Consider the following 20,013-nt stretch of genomic DNA (forward strand, 5'->3'; position numbering starts at 1 on the left):
AGGAAAACTTCCAAATTCATTCCATGAGACCAGTATCACCCTGATGCCAAAACCAGATACAGACATCACAAAAAGAGAACTACAGGGCATTATCCCTCATGAATATAGATGCAAAAATCCCCCAACAAAATTATTAGCAAGCCAAATCAAACAGTATATTTAAAAAATCATACGCCATGATGAAGTGGGTTTTATTTCATGGATGCAGGGTGGTTTAATATTCGTAAAACAATTGACATGATACATCACATCAGTAAGAGAAAAGGATAAAAACCAATTGACAATTCAATAGATGCAGAAAAAGCATTTGACAAATTACAACATCCATTCATGATAAAAAAAACCCTCTGTAAAGTAGGCCTAGAGGGAAGAAAACTGCACTTAATAAAGGCCTTATATGAAAAACCCACAGCCAAAATCATATTCCATGGTGAAAAACTGAGAACTTTTCCCCTAAGGTCAGGAGCAAGTCTACTCTCACCACTTTTATTCAACATAGTATGCAAGACCTAGCCACAGCAAGTGAGTTAAACAATAAGTTTTTTTAAAACTCACAAATTCCAATTGCGATAAAGCTATAACACCTAAAGCATTTTGGAAGCAAATTCTCACTCTGCCCAACTAGTCAGACACTATAAACAATAACTAAAACATATCTTAATATCAAACAGTCTCTCAAAAACTGAAAGGAAATCTATTCCAAAAAGAAAAGGCATTGTTAGAATTTTAGGATCATTCTTATATATATTTCCTAGATTATCTTAATATAATTTTTAAAGAATCCTTTTAAAGAATACATGTATTCATTTATTTTTATTTTATTTTATATACATATATATTTTTTAAAATAAACATATATGTTATATATATATATATATATGTTTTTCTCACATTCATGATAAGAATTTCAGATTCAGGAAGTGGATACAGTATATTCCTGTCCCTTTCTGTATCTCCAAGACATTCTGGAGCAAAGAGGAGACCTCTCCCTGGCGCTAAGCCTGGGTTTACAGTAGTTTACAATAAGACAGTAACTGTGGTCATGTAAGCCCAAAAGGTGGGAGAGAAGTATGTTGTGGTGTCACCAGACATGCTCTTTTTAAGTACCCTTCACCCTTCTGATGTCCCTTAAGTTATGACAAACAGGATGAAAAGTCTTCTTTAGAGTTGTCCTCTAAGCTGCAGAGAGAAAGTGACCATAAAGTACAAGGCCAAGGGGAGAGTGATCCATCTTTCTAACCTGTCCTCAAATCTTTTCACACTTAAAACAAAGAATAAGGATTACACACTTCCTCTTGGCCTGGAAAAAATGACACTGGCTCCTCAGCACACCAAAAATCAAATACAAATTCCAATGCAAATGAAAAATGAACCCCAGCTATAATAACCCTTGGGCCTCCTGGTTATTCATTGATATCTTTTACTGAATATGCTGATTTTTCATTTTAAAAAGAGAGAAAATGTTTTGTGGACTAGTTTAAAATTTTTTCACATCAAATAGTTTTGATCAAATACACAAGAGTAACTTCTAATAAATAGTAAATATGTGAATTCTAGTACTATTGGTTACATTATAGGTTTACTTAATTAAAAGTATATATAATTATTTACCTCCAAACCATTGATTTTCGTCATGAACTCTGTGAAGTCTATATCGAATTCTGTCCTTCTTGGATCCAGGATGTCATACTGTTTTTTCTTAACCCCTTGATATATGTTTTTGAATTTTATTGACATAATATCTATTCCCTCTATTGTCGAATTACTCAAGGCTGAATACATTTGCACAATAGTTATCATTTCTGTAATCTTAAAAAGAGAAGTGTCATTTTAGAAATGGGATGTTAGCACCCTTCCCTAGAATAAACTCTTAATGAAATATTGACTTAAAAAGCAAACCAAGGGCTATCTGGCTGGTTCAGTTAGTGGAGCATGTGGCTCTTTATCTTGAGGTTTTGAGTTCAAGCCCCATGCTGCGTGTGGAGATTACAAAATAAAATCTTTGCCCCTGGTGCAAATAATATATTATATGTTAATTTAAAAAATAATTGTAAAAAACCTTTAGGGGGCTCCTGGATGGCACAGTCACTTGAGCATCTGACTCTTGGTTTCAGCTCAGTCATGATCTCAAGGGAGGCGAGATGGAGCCCAGTGCATGGCTTTGTGCTCAGGGTAGAGTCTACTTGGGTTTCTCTCTCCCTCTCCCTCTGCCACTCCCCTCTCCGTGTTCTCTTTTTCCCAAAATAATAAATCTTTTTGAAAAATCTTTTTAAAATAAATAATACAAAGAAAAAATTAGAAACAAACAATAAACAGCCCCTACTATCATTTAGCTAAAACCAGCTAGAGGAGATAAAATAGAAGACAAATCTCTGTCACCAATCATTACTATTCTTAGGCTACTTCTAACATATCCAGAGAAAGTTTGCTAGATTTCTCAGATTTTGATCACTTTGTCCCTTAAGAGGGAAAAGAAAAGAATTAGAGTAAAAGCTATTACAGATGTCTGAATAGCTTCATCCTCTTGCTCTGGAGAATTTTCTGAAAATCATTTCCCTGAGCCACTAGATTCAAAAGCTTTAGTGTTCTTCTTGGCCCTCACCACAGTTCTGATATGTAAGACTATCAAGAGTCCACATGTGTTTTCCCTTTTACCTGCATCCAGGCAACCAAAGGCCCAAGAAGACTGAAGACAACTGAAGTCCCTTCTAACCCCTAGGGGCCTTGGGAAACCCTAGAAATGAACTTTCCTCCATGAATGGCTGCCTCTCGCTCAATGTACCACCACCAACAACCTCACACACCAAAAATAAAAGTCCTTCATGTCTATAGGCCACTCAGTTCCTGAATCTTCATCAGTGATTTCCCACTTTGATTCCTGGTTTGGAGAACAACACTCAAAACTCCTCAAGGCAGGCCCATGGGTCCAATGGCCAAACAGAAAATAAACCTGTTTTCAGGGGATTCCTCCAAATACTACACACCATGAAGAAACACTACAGATTGCAACTAGCCCGCACAATTCACATAAATTCCCTGTGCACATCAACCCAGACAACCATTTCCAGAGCAACCTTCATTCTTCCACCACTACTTCTGTACATTTCCAAACTCCACTGTCATCCTAGAAACCAGCCCAACCCTGGAGGAAATACAAACTGCCTGCAATTTGTAGCACATGTCCACATACTGTATGTAAAGATAAGAAATACTTGGGTTTCCTACCAACACATACAGTCCACTCCCTTAAAAAACAAAAACAAACTGCAGAACTGAAAAAACCCACATGCTCTGCTCTTATAACCTGCCAAAATTCTGGCCATTATCCCTTCCCACCCAGACACTGGGATGGAACTCCTGCCACTGACACATCCTCCATTTTGTCCATGGCCAGATGAAGAGTCATCGGGGGCAGAGACAGCAGTCTATCCCATGCTTGGCCTTTTGAACTCAGCCAGGGCTTCTCCCACTTCCAACACCATGTAGCAAAGTAAAAGCCAGTCAAGGGTGATCAACCTCAACCACATTCCTGCTTGTTTGTCCTCATCTTGGCTTTTTCGTCAGCTCTCCTTATGTGCTTTTGACACCTCCATATTGACAACAGACTTGTAATCCCTCTTCTGCTCACCAGTCTTGGCACCCTTTCCAGTTCTCAACTTGTTGTGATTGTCTTATCTCGACTTCACCCTACCCCACCTACAAGGCTCCAGTCCCTTAAATCTCCCCCCACCAATACAAGTTTCCCATCCCTTCTCTCCCACAAATGTTTGGGGTGAGAAGAAAACAAAACTAAAGACAGGGCTCTGGGAAACACCAATCTTCACCAAAATTCATACAGCAGGAAGAGGAAAAAGAAGCAAAGTACACCCTTCAATTCTGGCTCGTTGGGACAGACTAACACTTAATGTACTATCAAGTCTCCACCTACCAAGAGAAGGTGCACTAGTTTGCTCTTCAGGCAAACTGAAGTGCAAACTAGTGACACACTAGAAAACTTCCTCACTTAAACATTTCTGCCTAACTCTGAGGTCTTGTCCCTCCAACCCCAACCTCAGTGTTGTCTGTCCTGTGACTTTGCCATGTGTTCATTCTGACATCTCAGTCTCTGCTTTCCCTAGAAGGCTCTGACTTAGCTTGATCTTCTGACTCTCCTCTTCTACTAGTTCAGAGTTTACAGGGGTAGCCCAATAGTGGTCCCTCTTGTGGCCCACTCATCAGGGGAAGCCCATCCAGGCAGCTTAGTAATCACCTCTGGGAGATGATGGAAAACCTGGCCACACTTCAGGGTACATTTTATAGTCCCATCTTTGAAAATCTGGAGGCCAATATTCCCAGTTACACATGGGAGTGATGCCTATCAAATAAGGGATTCTTAAAACAGGGGAATTGGGATGACCTAGCAATCAGAATACACCTTAGGTGAGGTCTCTGGGTGTTTCTGCATTAGCTCTGGCTGCTGAGCCCTTGTGACATGAAGCTGTGTCCTTAAGATTAGTGGCAAGGCTTCTCCAGAGGTAGAGTCAGGTAAGTGGTTAGTGCAGCTGGCCATTACCACCCACTCCTTCTAGCATCATGAATATTCAGGCTACTACTTCATGAATAGATGCCCACTATACCCAGCATTCCAACTGCCACCAAAGATCTTTACTGCTAATGGGCTAACCATTAAGGTCCAACCCTGAAACACTACCAAGCATAAAATTACGCTCAAGTTGTCAAGGGGACTAGTCCCTGGAAAAAGTTAGAGTAACCAGGACCCACCCCAAGTTTTACACTACAGGGCACTCAGAAACATTAAACATCTTTATGGAACAGGGTCTGAGCAATAGGGCCTCCATTCTGATATCCTTCTAATTGGACATTTGTCCCCAAGAAATCTCTATTGTTCACAACTCCATACAATAGTTTCCTACATAAGGTAAAAAAGCACAAGCAACAGTAAGAATTCATAAATTGGACTTTATTAAAATTAAAAAACTATTGTGCTTTAAAGGACACCATCAAGAAAGTGAAAAGACAACTCACAGAATGGATAAAAATATATCTGATAAGGGACTCATACCCAGAATATATAAAGAACTCTTACAACTCAGCAATTAAAAACTCAAATAACAAATTAAAAATGTGCAAAAGATGTGATTATAATTTCTCCAGAGAAGAATTATGAATGGATTATAAGCAAATGAAAAGATGTTCAACATTATTAGTCATCAACAAAATGCAAATCAAAACCACAGTGAGAGAGATGTTACTTCACTCCCTCTAGTTTATATAAGTTCAAAAAGGTAAATAATAATAAGTGTTGACAAGGATGTGGGGAAACCAAAACCCTCATACATTTCTGGTGGAAATGTAAAATGATACAGCTGTTTTGAGAAAATTGTTGGGCTCTTCCTCAAAAAGTTACCATAGGGCCCAGAAATTCCAATCCTGTGTATACTCAAGACAAACAATGGTACGTGTCCACTCAAGAACATGTATGCACATGTTCATTGTGGCATTATTCATACTAGCCAAAAGTGGCTAATGAGGTGATAAATAAAATGCGGCATCCATACACTGTCATATGATTCAGCACTAAAAAGTTATGCTACAACATGGGTGAATCTTAAAACCATGACACCAAGTGAAAGAAGCCACTCACAAAGTCCACATATTATAAGATTCTATTTATATAAAATGTTCTGAATAAGCAAGTCTAGAGAAAGAGAAAGTAGATGAGTGTCTACTTAGAGGTGAGTAGAGGGGAGAATAGACTGTGATAGGTGGATGGGGTTTCTTTTAGGGAAAACAAAAATGTTCTAAAATTAGACTATGCAATGGTTATACAACCCTGTGAATATATTAGAAAATAGGGACTTGTACATTTTGAATTGGTGAATTGTATGGTATGTGAATTATATCTCAATAAAGCTGTTAAAAAAAAAAAAACTAACTAAAAAACAGCTCTAGGGCGCCTGGGTGGCTCAGTGGGTTAAGCTGCTGCCTTCAGCTCAGATCATGATCTCAGGGTCCTGGGATCGAGTCCCGCATCGGGCTCTCTGCTCAGCAGGGAGCCTGCTTCCTCCTCTCTCTCTCTCTGCCTGCCTCTCTGCCTACTTGTGATCTCTCTCTGTCAAATAAATAAATAAATAATCTTTAAAAAATAAAAAAAACAGTTCTACACAAGTATGTATGGAGGACCCCACTCAATGACTTGGTTCTCTTCATCATCCACACTTTCTTATCCTGGCCAGATCAGGAGGTTACAAACAAAAACCAGGCTTCCAGACATGTCTAGGAGAGGCCCTTCAACCTATATGATGCCCTTGACAATTTCCAACAAATGGTGGACAGAATCCTAGATACTACCAAGACCTAGGAGTTGGCCAACTCCTAGGGGAGCAGAAGGGGTGGTACCTATATGCTATCTTTATGCCCTTTTCAAAAGCTGACTCCAAGAAGCCTCTGGTATGAGCTTCCCAACACCCCCTCAGCTAAAGCTGATACATGAATCAAAGGTGAAGTGTCTGACCTCTGCCTGACCCACAAAGGCTCCCCCACAGAGTTTAGGTATCCACCATTTTTACCAGCCAAGAAAGAGAAGGTGTCTACACATCCAGATATTAGACTCCTACTGGGTTCTGCCAGGTACTGTGGGCATTTCACCACACACTTCTCCTCAACCTAATATAATCCTTAGACACAGAATCTTCTAAGGTCATGTTCCATAGGTAGAGATAGAATTGAGGTCTTCAGAGCAGGGAAGTCTACAATAGCTTCACAGTCATCAGGACTGAAAAATAAGTTAGACCAAAATGTAGTGAACTGTAAGTAATAGGAGATGATTCATGTCCACAGTGAGACAAAAAAATCCAGGTCAGTAATTCTCAGTGGGGGGACCACATAGAGTACGAAATAACCAGAGGGGGGTGGGGGTGTGGGTACAGTGACTACATAATGGTTACCTTCTCCAGTCTTTTGCAGAAAGCTTCAAATTTTCCAAATATATACATTTCTGAAACCTCAAAAGATTTTTCCCCTGAGGATTCTAAAATCTGTTTCCTTGTTTTATGAAATGATGTCTGATATTCCTTGAATAGAAAAATGCAATCCTATGAGAAAATTAAAAGGAGAGAACAGGTTTTTTCAGGAGTCAGTAATTCAAGAATCTGTCCTCACACAGGAATGATCACAACAGCCCCTCAACAGGAGCTGTTGCTGTTAACATTAAAACTCAAGTTCTCGGGGCGCCTGGGTGGCTCAGTGGGTTAAGCCGCTGCCTTCGGCTCAGGTCATGATCTCAGGGTCCTGGGATCAAGTCCCGCATCGGGTTCTCTGCTCAGCAGGGAGCCTGCTTCCTCCTCTCTCTCTGCCTGCTTCTCTGCCTACTTGTGATCGCTGTCTGTCAAATAAATAAATAAAATCTTTGAAAAAAATAAATAAACCTCAAGTTCTCTGCCTATATACTGAAAAGTCCAGGAGCGTGAATGTTATTTCTCTTAATTTACATCATATTTTCATCTTCTTCATTTTCACTATTCCCCCTTCTCTCTTATCCTTACCAGAGTATGCCATACATTTTTTGTACATTTTCATGGCTAATTAGAACTCCTGGGAAGTCAGAAATTCTCTCTCAATTTTATTTATTGTCACTCATCTATCACTTAGTATCTGTCTTTTCTTCAGCATTCTTTACATACAGGTAAACATTAAGACTCTGTGATACTAATTTATTGTTTAACCACTGTTTCTCCACAAGGCTATCCTAGAGTCTTTGGTGAATACATTGCTGAAACCAGAGTATTTGACTCTAGCTATCCCACTGGCCAGGCTGGTGAATCTGTTAGAAATATAGAAGCGGACATGGTCCCTAGGGTCCAGTAGGAATTCTCTGTCATGTTAACATTTCCTAAAAAAAAAAATAATAATAATAATAATAATGTTAAACTTTTCTAAAGCCACCAACTGCCAGTTGAATCTTTATCACAATGCCATCTCTCTGATTCTGACTCTTCCATCTCCCTCCTTGCAAATAAGGACTCTTGCAGTTACATTGGGCCCACTTGGGTAATCCAAGATAATCACCCCTTCCCAAAGTCAGCTGATTAGCAACACCAATTCCATCTAAAATCCTATTCCCCACCATCTTGCCATTTAACATAAATGTGTTCTGAGGATTATATATGGATATTTTGGGGAGCCATTTTTTGCCTACCACAGGCACTAAGTCAGAATTTCTGTGAGTGAGACTCAGGAATCTGTATTTTTAACAAGTTCCTGGGTGATTCCTACAAACATTGAGTTTTGTCAATAAATGGTCTCATACCTACTTCTAACTATGACACATTTCCCTCTTCTATCTCAGTCTCCAAAACAATGTAATTATTCCATTCAAGGTCACAGATTTATTTTTTACTCATTTAACAAGTGTTTATCAGTGCCCACCAAGTGTTAGGAACTCCTTGAGATGTTAGGAATACAGATAAGACCCCTAACCCTCATGGAATATACCACCTAATACCAATTACTTTATATTACTTTCTCTTCACCACTCAACCTCTTCATGTTGGACAAATAAGGTGAAGGATTTGAATAGGCATTTCCCTAAAGAAGATACACAAATGGCTGATAAGCACATGAAAAGATATTCAATCATAACTAGATATTAGAGAAAAATGCAAATAAAAACCACAATGAGATACCACTTCACACCCAATCAGGATGGTTATTACCAACAAAATGGAAAATAACAAACACTGGCAAGGATGTGGAGAAAGTGGAACCCTCCTGCATTGCTGATGGCAATGTGAAATGGTACAGTCACTGCAGAAGAGTTTGGTGGCTTCTGAAAAAATTAAACATCAAATTACCATATGGCCAGCAGTTCTAGGTATATACCTAGTTCCAGTTCTAGGTATATACCCAAAAGAATTGGAAGCAAAAACTCAAACAGATAATTGCACAGCAATGTTCGCAGCAGAAATACTCACAACAGATAAATGGTGGTAACAATCCAGATGTCTACCAACAGATGAATGGATTTACAATGGTGGCATATCCATACAATGTAACATTACTTAGCCATAAAAGGAATAAGATTCTGACACATGCTATGACAACATGCCTCAACTTAAGTGAAAGAAGCCAGACACAAAAGGACAAATACTGTAAGATTCCACTTAAAGGAGGTACCTAGGATAGGCAAATTTATAGAAACAGAAAATAGAACACAGGTTACCAGGGGCTGTGGGGAGTAGAGGTTGGGAGTTACTGTTTAGTGGGTACAGAGTTTTAGTTTGGGAGGATGTGAAAGTTCTGGAAATGGATAGTCATTAAGGATGCACAATATTGGAGATGTACTCAATTCCACTGAACCATACACTTGGAAATGGTTTAAAATGGTAAATTTTATGTTAAGTGTGTTTTTCCACCATTTTAAAATTCTAATTGTAAAAAAGGAAAATAATTATAAAATCTTCCTACAAAGAAAATGTCAAGCCCACGTGATTTAATAGATGAGTTCTATCAGCCTTTTTTTTTTTTTTTTTTTGAGAACATTTTCAGTTTTATTTTTGAAAGGCACACATGACAAAGATTATCACTAAGTCATGTCATGGCTCTACTTGCACTCAGCATTTGTTTTGAGCACCTTTCTTTGCTTTCACAGTTTCAACAAGTGCCTTATATTATTTTAGGTAGTCTTTTTCCATCCGCAAGGCACTGCTTCTGCTATTTTCCCTTCATTTTTCAGGTGTATTTATTGAATTGGTTTTCAAAGCTTGTTGCAAAGCTTCCGTTCCTCTGTTGTCCAAGAGGTGAAATGTGTGCAGACTTTCAAATTGTTCCAAAGGTGGTGTACTGTCATCTTGAGGCCTGACTCTCTGTAGTGAGCCATCTTTTTGATGCAGGTCATGACTCCGGAGACTCTTTTTTTGCCAACTCCATAAAAAGAATTTGTTTTCATGTAGTCAGCAACAGCTTCCTGTGATACTGTAATTTATAAGATATATATATATATATATCTGGTCATTCCAAAGACCAAAATACATTTCTCATATATATTTGGTCTTTATCCATGGTTCCTGGCTCATAGCTCCCCCAAACCTTACAATTTCCTAAATTATAAGAACAATGAAAGTATCTTTTGTTATAAGATTCAGCCTCTTGTCCTCAGTTCTTGAAACTGTTTTCTGAGCCATAAAGGTGAAATGGGTATCTGGTCATTCATAACAAGCCCCTTTCTACCACAACTGGATTCACATTTTGAAGTACCTATGGGTGGGGGCCGGTTGCCAGGGGAACTAACCAGAGCCAATCAGGTTCTGAAGGTTGAATCAATCACCAGTGGCCAAGGAGTTGGTCAACCATGCCTATGTAATGTAATGAAACCTCCATAAAGACTCCGAAAGAAGAGGTTTGGAGAACTTTCGAGTTAGTGAATACATGGAGATCTGGGGAGAGTGGTGCACTCAGAGCATGCATGCTCTGTCCCCTTTCCCCATGTACTTACCTCTTCCATCTGCCAGTTGCTGAGTTACATTCTTGTACATTAAACCAGCATTCTAGTAAGTAAAATACTTCTCTGAGTTCTGTGAACCACTCAAGCAAATTACTAGAACTCAAGGTCTGGGGGTGTCATGGGAACTTCCAATCTACAGCCAGTCAGTCAAAAGCATGTGTGACAACCTGGACTTACAACTGGCATCAGAAACCCCACTCCTGTGGGTCAAAATTGAGTTAAACTGTAGGACACCCAGCTGTGTCTAAGAATCACTTGCTGGTATGGGGAACAGCCCCCTACACATACACACACACACACTAGAACTGAGTCCACAACCCTTACTTCCCCATCTTGAATTTGTTCCAGCAAGGAAATTCACAGCTTTGATTAGTAATTGCAAGTCAATTCTCTTCTGACCACTTTTTACTGCCATTTCTACCTTTCAGCAGTTGATGTCCCCGCATTCTTAGATGCTTGTCACATACAAGCCTCAGCTTCCTCTCTCCTTTTTCTAAGTGGCTCATTTGTTTCTTTTCTTTGTTTTATCAGAGCTTCCACGCCTACTTCTTTTGCAGATCCTGATACATTTCATTTAAGTACCTAAGTCTGCTAGTTGGAACCTATCTGAAAGGTTTTCCACTTCTCCCTTCCTTCCAGCCTGTCCCATCTCATTCTTGGAAAAGTGATTCCAGGTCTCCAAAGAATTTTGAAGTTTTTGCCTTTCCCTTTTAATAGCTTTTTTCCCCCTGGGTATCTTTTCCTTCCTTGCCAATAATGCCTATAGTCTGACCTCCACTCCTTTCTCCTTAGCAACCCAAGCAGCTTCAGATTCAGCTCATCATTATTTTTCTTTAGCTTCTGGCTCCTTCTGTGCCCATTTCTTCTCTCTTTCTTTCTTGACTTTTTCTTTTTAGAATGCGTTTATCCTTGTATCACAGTTACATGCATGATCAATTAATGTTCTCATTCAATTCAGGTTTTTTTTTTCTTGGTACTCCCTTGTTCTGTCCTATTTTTCTTTTTTTATTTTTATTTTTTATTTTTTCAGCGTAACAGTATTCATTATTTTTGCACCACAACCAGTGCTCCATGCAATCCGTGCCCTCTCCAATACCCGCCACCTGGATCCCCCAACCTCCCACCCCCTGCCCCTTCAAAACCCTCAGATTGTTTTTCAGAGTCCATAGTCTCTCATGGTTCTATTTTTCAATCCATCTTCAGCCATCATGACATCCTGCTTCTTCATTTAAATATGTAGATTCTCTCTAGGAGTAAAAAATACACCAGGAGGAATAAAATTTCTACTTCTTCAAATGGTGACTTCATATCATCAAGTTTAGGAACCTTTTTATTATTTAACGATCTAGAATTCCTTTCAAGCCCTAGGGAAAACACTCCAAAGAAACTGTCCTTTGCTTTACTTTTAGAAGGAACAGACTTATGGAACATAAGCTCCATTTCTTAGATTCTCTTATTTTCACTGGATCAAACATTTCATAAGCTTTTGTTATGCCAGTGGATATGAAATAGCCATGATCTACCTTTACTGGGTCACTGGCTTCTTTCAGGGATGTTTTAATACCACTGCTTTATGAGCAGTTTTGGTCTGTCTCTGTGTAACTCTGTGTCTCGAATGGCTAAGTCTAAGAACCACATAATAAGCCATAATAAATTGAAATGGGTGTCAAATGATGTAGGCAGCCTGTGTTTGAGGACGGAGAGGGGGCCCCACAGGACTAGCCAAAAGGGTTCTTGGGTTCATGCAGGATGGAAATCAGATGTGAGCCAGCAGGAGGCAAGAGCAAGAGTTTTTTGACAATGTGTCGAAAGCAAATACAGACAGACCCTCAGGGAGACCTGGAAAGGAAAGGAGCCTGAGTCGTCTTTGCTTGGGGTCTGGAGTTTTTATTGGCAATCATAGTCTGGTGCACATGTCCTCCTAGGCATCCAGGAACTGGGCAGAACAAGACAGGGTCCAGATGTCCTTTAAAAGTCACTCATTTCCGGAAGCCAGGGGTCTTGGCATTGAAATGTCTAGTGCCTGAAGTCTGGAATAGGCACATGATGGCTCTGCCTGATCACTTGTTATATATCATCTATTATAATGGAAGACTCCAAAGATATCATTCTCTCTTTATCCCCTACAAGGAGGACATAAGTTTTTTGCATTATAAGGCCTGTGTAGAGTGGGGTGAGGGTCCAGGTCCTAGCCAGAACAGAAGCTGGAAAAGAAACAAAAGGAAGGGGAAAACAGCGCTTCCTTTCATGGGCTCCTTTGGGTTTCCTCATCTCAGTAACTGTAATTCTTCATCTTCTGCTCCCTCTCCTCACTCCTTTTTATCCTCTGGTTCCAGAGATCGGAGCATGGCAAAGCAGTGCTTAGGGGAAGCCCTGTGAGTGCCGTCCTTCACACTCCAGTTGGAGCATCCTTTCTGGCTCTCCCTCCCAGTCCCAGCCTGGTGCCTTGGCTCCAGAAAGCCCAGGGAACCGCAAATGTGGACAGCCAATAACCACTGTCCGATGCAGCCTTCCCAGTGTGGTCATTTCCTGCAGACTTTCAAAAAACAGATGCTTTTAATTTTCTGCAAACACTTGCAGAGAATAGAAAAGGGATGAATACTCCTGCTACCTTCTGCTTCTCCTTCCCCACTCAGTCGGAGACCTTAATGCCAAAATTAATGACAAGAACAGTATGAGAAAGGAAATTTATAGGCTTTCTATTTTCTAATGAATATAGTTCAAAAACTCCTAAACAAAATTGTAGCAACTCAAATTTTAGAGTGTTTTTTTTTTTAAGTTTTTAAAAATTACACAACGGGGTGCCTGGGCGCCTCAGTCAGTTAAGTATCTGCCTTCAGCTCAGGTTATGATTCCCAGGGTCCTAAGATCAAGTCCCGTATTGGGCTCATTGCTCAGCGAGGAGCCTACTTCTCCCTCTGCCTGTCCCCGACTTCCCCTGCTTGTATTCTCTCTCTCTCTCTGACAAATAAATAAATGAAAAATTTTTTAAATAAATTTACACCATGACCCAGAAAGTTTCATTTTAGAAAAACTAAAAATGTCATCCATTACACTAACGGATTGAGGAGAAGAATCTAATAAGCATCTCAATAAATATGTGCAGAAAAACATTTCTTAAAAGCCCATTCATAACTTTAAAAATATCTCCTAGTACTTTATAACTAGGAACAGAACTTCCTTAATCTGATCAAACCTATGAATACATCAAAATGGGGAAATGTCAGAAACATTCTGTCCAACAATCACCTTGACTATTTAAGAATGCATGGCGGTCCCAGCCAAAGCAAAAAGGCAAGAAAATGAAATCAACAGGGGCTGGAGTGAAAGGTGGGGACCAGGGAATATGAGAAAGCAAGCGGTGTCCACTACAGGCAATCGTGAAGGTAAGGACTGAATTTTTTTTTTAAAGATTTTATTTATTTATTTGACAGAGAGAAATCACAAGTAGATGGAGAGGCAGGCAGAGAGAGAGGGGGAAGCAGGCTCCCTGCTGAGCAGAGAGCCCGATGCGGGACTCGATCCCAGGACTCTGAGATCATGACCTGAGCCGAAGGCAGCGGCTTAACCCACTGAGCCACCCAGGTGCCCGGTAAGGACTGAATTTTATCCTAAAGAATTCTGCACTAAATATAAAGGGAAGTCAATAATTTTAACGAGGCTCCTTGTGCTAATCTGTACAGTGTTTTTTCAAAGTTAATATGTTTATGAATGAACAAAGGTAAATAAAAATGGGCCAGGTGGTGAAAGCTATATTTTAAGAAAATAAGAATATCTCTACAAACCTGAATTTTCTTTAATACGAGTGGTGTTTCCTGATCCCACACGTGGATGGTTCCTCCATCAGTAATATATGCTTTACACGCCGTCACCATTTGATTTGTCACCTAAAATAAATACAAGTCCAAAATAGCTATAGGTAAAGAGAGAAATAAAATCTAAGATTTTTAAACCACAATTGTAAAACTGAGATAAATAGTAAACTTATGGGATGAATAAATCACAATATAAAAAACGAAGAATACATATTCTAGTCAAAACCAAGAAAACAAATTTTTGGCTGCATTTAAGTCAATGTCATGAGGGCCATACATTTCAAAGTCAACCCTATTTTCCTTTCATCTGTTTTTCCTCTAACTAGGATCCAAGTGTCATTCTTCACCATCCTTCAAAACACAAACTAAGTTTAAAGTTAACCACCTCCACATACCCTAAAATCATGAGAGAAAAACAAAAACAAAAATGGTCAGGAGGTTAGAGAGAGAGGACAGTCTGACACACAGAAATTTGGGGGAATTCCTAAAATATGGAAAGCACAGAGGATCAACTCTATAAGAGGGGAGAAAGAAAGAAAGAAAGAAAGGAAGGAAGGGAAGGGAAGGAATGGAAAGGCAAGACAAGACAAGACAAGACTAGGGAAAACCAGAACCCAATTCTAGAGAAGGTTACTGTGAAGGTGGAACATTTATGGGAAATATTCAAGGTGGGAAACAATGGGAGGTGACCCTACACACTGAATTTGGAGCAACTTGTATGGCAGGGAACAATTGCATATGCTGACAGGACAGAGCCATGAGCGTGGACTATACCCCAGGTAGCTACAGCACCCCAGAAAGATAGGTCAGAGAAAAAGGCTCTTCACACTCCCTACCCCCTCACACACACACACACACACACAAGAGACAGACCACAAGAAACAGAACAGGGAGGCAAATGAGGAGTTAAATACAAAGATGGGCAGACAACTCCAAATCGCCAAGCAACTAAAGAAAATAAATTTGGTGGAGCATCTGGGTGGCTCAGTTGGTTAAGGATCGGACTCTGGATTTCAGCTCAGGTCATGATCACAGGGTCATGAGATCAAGCCCCATATCAGGTTCTGTGCTCAGTGGGGAGTCTGCTTGAGGATTCTCTCTCTGCTTCTCCCCCCACTCACACTTTCACATGCTCTCTCTCTTTCTCTAATTATAAATAAATACCTCTTTAAAAAAAAAGAAAGAGGGCGCCTGGGTGGCTCAGTGGGTTAAGCCGCTGCCTTCGGCTCAGGTCATGATCTCAGGGTCCTGGGATCGAGTCCCGCATCGGGCTCTCTGCTCAGCAGGGAGCCTGCTTCCTCCTCTCTCTCTCTCTGCCTGCCTCTCTGCCTACTTGTGATCTCTCTCTGTCAAATAAATAAATAAAATCTTTATAAAAAAAAAAAGAAAGAAAGAAAGAAAGAGAAGAAACATGGTAACAGAGGCTTTAAACTCAACAAAGAAGAAATATAAAAAAAAAGACATGGAAAATACTTCAAGGTATCTTTTATTAACTAAATTAATCCACGAGAAAGATATAAGAGTATTTTACATCATGGGGAAAAAAAGAACTAGAGAACTTGGAAATTGAAATTGTATTATCAAAATAAAAAAATTATATTCAGGACCTGACCAGGAACTGGGACATAAATGAAGAGCAAACAAATGAGCTGAAAGATCAAATGGCAGAAACTGACAAAATAAAACAAAACATAAAATATTAGAAGAAATAGAAGTTAGATTCAAGGGGACAGCCTAAATTGAACTTGCAGGTAAGGAATAATTCAAAGGCAAAGAGGGAAATTTCCCAGGAATGGAGACAAAAATTTCTGGATTACAACAATCCAAAAGTATAGAATAACATAAATGCAAAAAAGACCACAACACTTAAGAAAATAAATGATTAATTTTACATGTTCAAGGATAAAGAAAAAAATCCTAAGATCTTCTTGAAAGAATAAGACAAGGTGCCTACAAAGGAAAAAGAATCAGATTAGCATAAATTTTTCATCAACAGTACTGAATAAGAGACAACAATACTTCAAATTTCCAGGAGAAAATTATGTTGAACTGGGAGTCCCAGTGAAACTAAAATTGAGTGGCAGGACAAAAATGAAGTTATTTTCAGACATGCAAGAATTCAGAGGTTTACCACATATAGACCCTCTCTGAAAGAACCACTTGAGAATACTTGTTGGCTGAAGAAATAGTGAATCCAAGAAGGAGGAAGATGTGAAAATCACAAAATGGAGGTGATCAAAGAAACTAGCAATGCTTGAATTTTATTCTGAACACACATGGATTCATAATGTTCACAAAATATTAGACAAAATGGTTTATAAATATTTTTAAAAATATGGAACAAGAAATCTCAGAGTGGGACATATATAGCAAGAAAGACACAAGTGATGGGGGAAAATCCTAACATTCTTGCCTTATTTAAGAGATGGATAGTGATTAAATCTACTGATTGATTTTTTTTAAGATTTTATTTACTTATTTGACAGAGTCAAGTAGGCAGAGCAGCAGGCAGAGGGAGAGGGAGAAGCAGAATCCCCACTGAGCAGGGAGTCCAATTCAGGGCTCAATCCCAGCACTCTGGGATCATGACCCAAGCCAAAGGCAGCCGCCTAACCGACTGAGCCACCCAGGCGCCCCTACTAATTGATTTTCTAAAAAGAGAATTGAGATGTGACTGTTATTTTATGTGTTTATGTTTTGCTTGCATCACAAAGAAATTTTATTCATGTGTCTATTGGATGGCTTTTCAAATTATTTAAGTAATGAACCATATGTCACCACAGAGGAAGATTTTACACAAATTACAGTGCTGGTGGGAGTAGCTAAAGAAGTGTTGATCATGCACATAATTCTTAGCTCTTCAGCAGAACTATTTGGAATGAATAAATTAGAAAAGCACCAGCTATGATCTCCAGGTCGTGAGATTGAGCCCCATGTCAGGCTCCGCACTGAGTACATGGAGATCACTTAGGATTCTCTCTCTCCCTCTCCCTTTGCCCCTCCCCACCACTTCTCTCTAAGAAAGAAAGGAAGGAAGAAAAAAGAAGAAAAGGAAAGGAGAAAGAAATGGAAAAGACAAGAAAGGGGAAAGGAGAGAATAAGATAGGACAAGAAAGAAAGGAAAGGAGATGGGATGAGGGGAGGGGGAGGGGGGAGGGAGGAGGGGAGAGGGAGAGGACCAGCTACATTTAAACAAAAAGCCTGAGGGCTTACCTCTGACAAGAAAAAGGTAGCCTTCAATGAAGTACAACTTTCTTTTCTTGTCCCCTGGAAGTATTCAAATCCAGAATTCTGAGAGGCACCCAAACTTCCCATTTCCCTTCCCTGGCCCAGAGGGAAAATACTGTTCGCTTTTTTACAAGGTTACATTTGTGATTTCTTCCCTTGGAAACTTACCTTGATAAACAGTGAAGTCATTCTCTCTGAGGTATTATAATACCGTGACACACTGTGAATCATTCTGATGGCATTAATCAAATTTTGTATTCCATGAGCCATGGAAACCTAAAATTGAAATATATTAAGTGAATTCCATCATATATTTATAGTTTTAATAACCAATATCCTATAATATTCAAAACTCTAACCACAGATAAAATAGTGTAACACTTTTATCTTAAGAGTCAAATGTTACTAAAGGCAATGTAGCATCCTAGACTGGATCTTGGAAGAGAGAAAGGACATCAGTTTTGACAAATGTACCATGGTAATACAAGATCCTAACAGGAGAAACTGGATGAAGAGAATTCTGTACTATCATTGTAACTTTTCTGTACATCTAAATTTAAAAGTTTATTTAAAAATACAATTTTAGAGGTGAAAGTAATTTTAAGGATTAATAGTTCAAGATGACCTTTTTTAAAAAAAGATCTTATCTATTTACTTGAGGTAGAGCCAGAGTGAGAAAGAGAGAAAGAACATGAGCAGGGGAGGGACAGAAGGAGAGGGAGAAGCAGGTTCTCCACTGGGCAGGGAGCCCGACACGGGGCTCGATCCCAGGAACTGGAGGACCTGAGCCAAAGGCAGACACTTCACCGCTGAGCCATCTAGGTGTCCCCAAGATGATCTTTTTAAAGATGAAGAAACTTGGTATCTTGAAGGGTAAAGAGGCTTGCTTATGGTCAGAAAGCCAGTTAAAGACAGAGATCAAACTACAACTCATTTCCACTTAAGTCAGTTTGATTCACCTTTCAGCAAGCCTACTCAATGCCACTCGTTTCAGAGGATATCGGGAGAAATTCAAGTATAGGGGAACTTCTGGAGGTCACAGCAGAGTGGGAGAGATGCACACAAACCAGTGAAACAAATGTATTGGTATACAGCAAAGGAAATCGAGTGCAACAGAGAGATAAAGCAAAGCTGACACATACTAAATGCTTCCTGTAGGCCAGGTACCAGGAAAAGAGCTTCTCATATCACCTTCATTTATGCTAATAATGAGCCATTTAAGGTAGATTTGATCATCGCAAGACTGAACCAATTCTTTACATGCTACTGAGGAAGGAAAAAAAAATGCTCAAGATGGGGAGCCTTAACCACCCCCACCCCTGCATAAAACTAAGTCACCAATGAGCTGTCTGCTTTCTGTAAAGGTAATCAGGAAATAAACCAGCCATGGAAAAAATGACAGAAACAAAGCTTCCGTGTCCATATTTTGCTCCTTGGGTAGGCTGGGAAAATAAACTATCCTGAGAATTTGTACCACAGTCTAGTTACTTACGCACAGCAATCTGTATTCACACAAATTCACAAAACAAAAATACTACCCAAGGGGAGAACTGATAATATAAGATCCTGTTAAGGCACATCCACAATGATTCATAAAACTAGAGAAACTATGAGATGTGCTCTGAATATAAGGATGTTAAGTGTGAAAAAAAGATTACTGTCTTACAATCTATCAAATAAAGTATGATTATTCCCATTGTGCGGATGAGAAAATAGAGACCTAGGGAAGTTAAGCACCTTGTCTAGGTTTCTACAACTGCTACATAACCACAGTTATGTGCCTGAGATTTTGAGACCGTGCTTTTAACTATGATGCAAATCAGATTGGAAGAACAGGTAAGGTCAATGGCATTCCCACAAGGAGGCTGTCTCTTAATTGCTAGGACAGTATAAAATATATGAAAGATGTTTTAATGGTGACAAAATAAATAAAACCAGAAATAACTTTTTTTTAAAGATTTATTTATTTGACAGAGAGCACAAACAGGGGGAGCAGCAGGCAGAGGAAGAGGGAGAAGCAGGCTTTCCCCCCAGTGGGGAGCCCAATGCAGGGCTTTAATCCCAGGACCCAGAGATCATGACCTGAGCTGAAGTTAGATGCTTAATCAACTCAGCCACCCAGGCACCCTAGAAATAACAATTACTAATTAGTGTACTGGGTGTCCTAGGTATGAGTTGTAACTATGACATAATTAGCTCAATGGTATGTGGTTTATAAAATTAATATCATTACTTTGCAGGAAACCTTGTATGTCAGAATTCATATTATATGTGTTATCTGTATGTCAAGAAGAGTGTAATAAAAATAAACCTAGGAGGGACGCCTGGGTGGCTCAGTTGGTTGGACGACTGCCTTCGGCTCAGGTCATGATCCTGGATTCCTGGGATCGAGTCCCGCATCGGGCTCCCAGCTCCATGGGGAGTCTGCTTCTCTCTCTGACCTTCTCCTCGCTCATGCTCTCTCTCACT

The 20,013-nt window shown here is 39.5% G+C and overlaps 1 protein-coding gene across 1 annotated transcript in view; it reads right to left on the bottom strand.

Moving 5' to 3' along the window:
* Positions 1–20,013, bottom strand: part of DNAH8 (dynein axonemal heavy chain 8) — a 367,659-nt gene that overhangs the window by 293,440 nt on the left and 54,206 nt on the right. Inside the window, exons 10-13 of the mRNA XM_059400544.1 lie at positions 17,713–17,820; positions 14,287–14,388; positions 6,948–7,094; positions 1,612–1,809 (exon numbers count right to left, since the gene is read on the bottom strand). Of these exons, the coding sequence (XP_059256527.1) occupies positions 1,612–1,809; positions 6,948–7,094; positions 14,287–14,388; positions 17,713–17,820 (555 nt within the window). The remainder of the gene's footprint in view (positions 1–1,611; positions 1,810–6,947; positions 7,095–14,286; positions 14,389–17,712; positions 17,821–20,013) is intronic.

The sequence above is a fragment of the Mustela nigripes genome, chromosome 5 (assembly GCF_022355385.1).
Source record: "Mustela nigripes isolate SB6536 chromosome 5, MUSNIG.SB6536, whole genome shotgun sequence".
Taxonomy (NCBI): Eukaryota; Metazoa; Chordata; class Mammalia; order Carnivora; family Mustelidae; genus Mustela; species Mustela nigripes.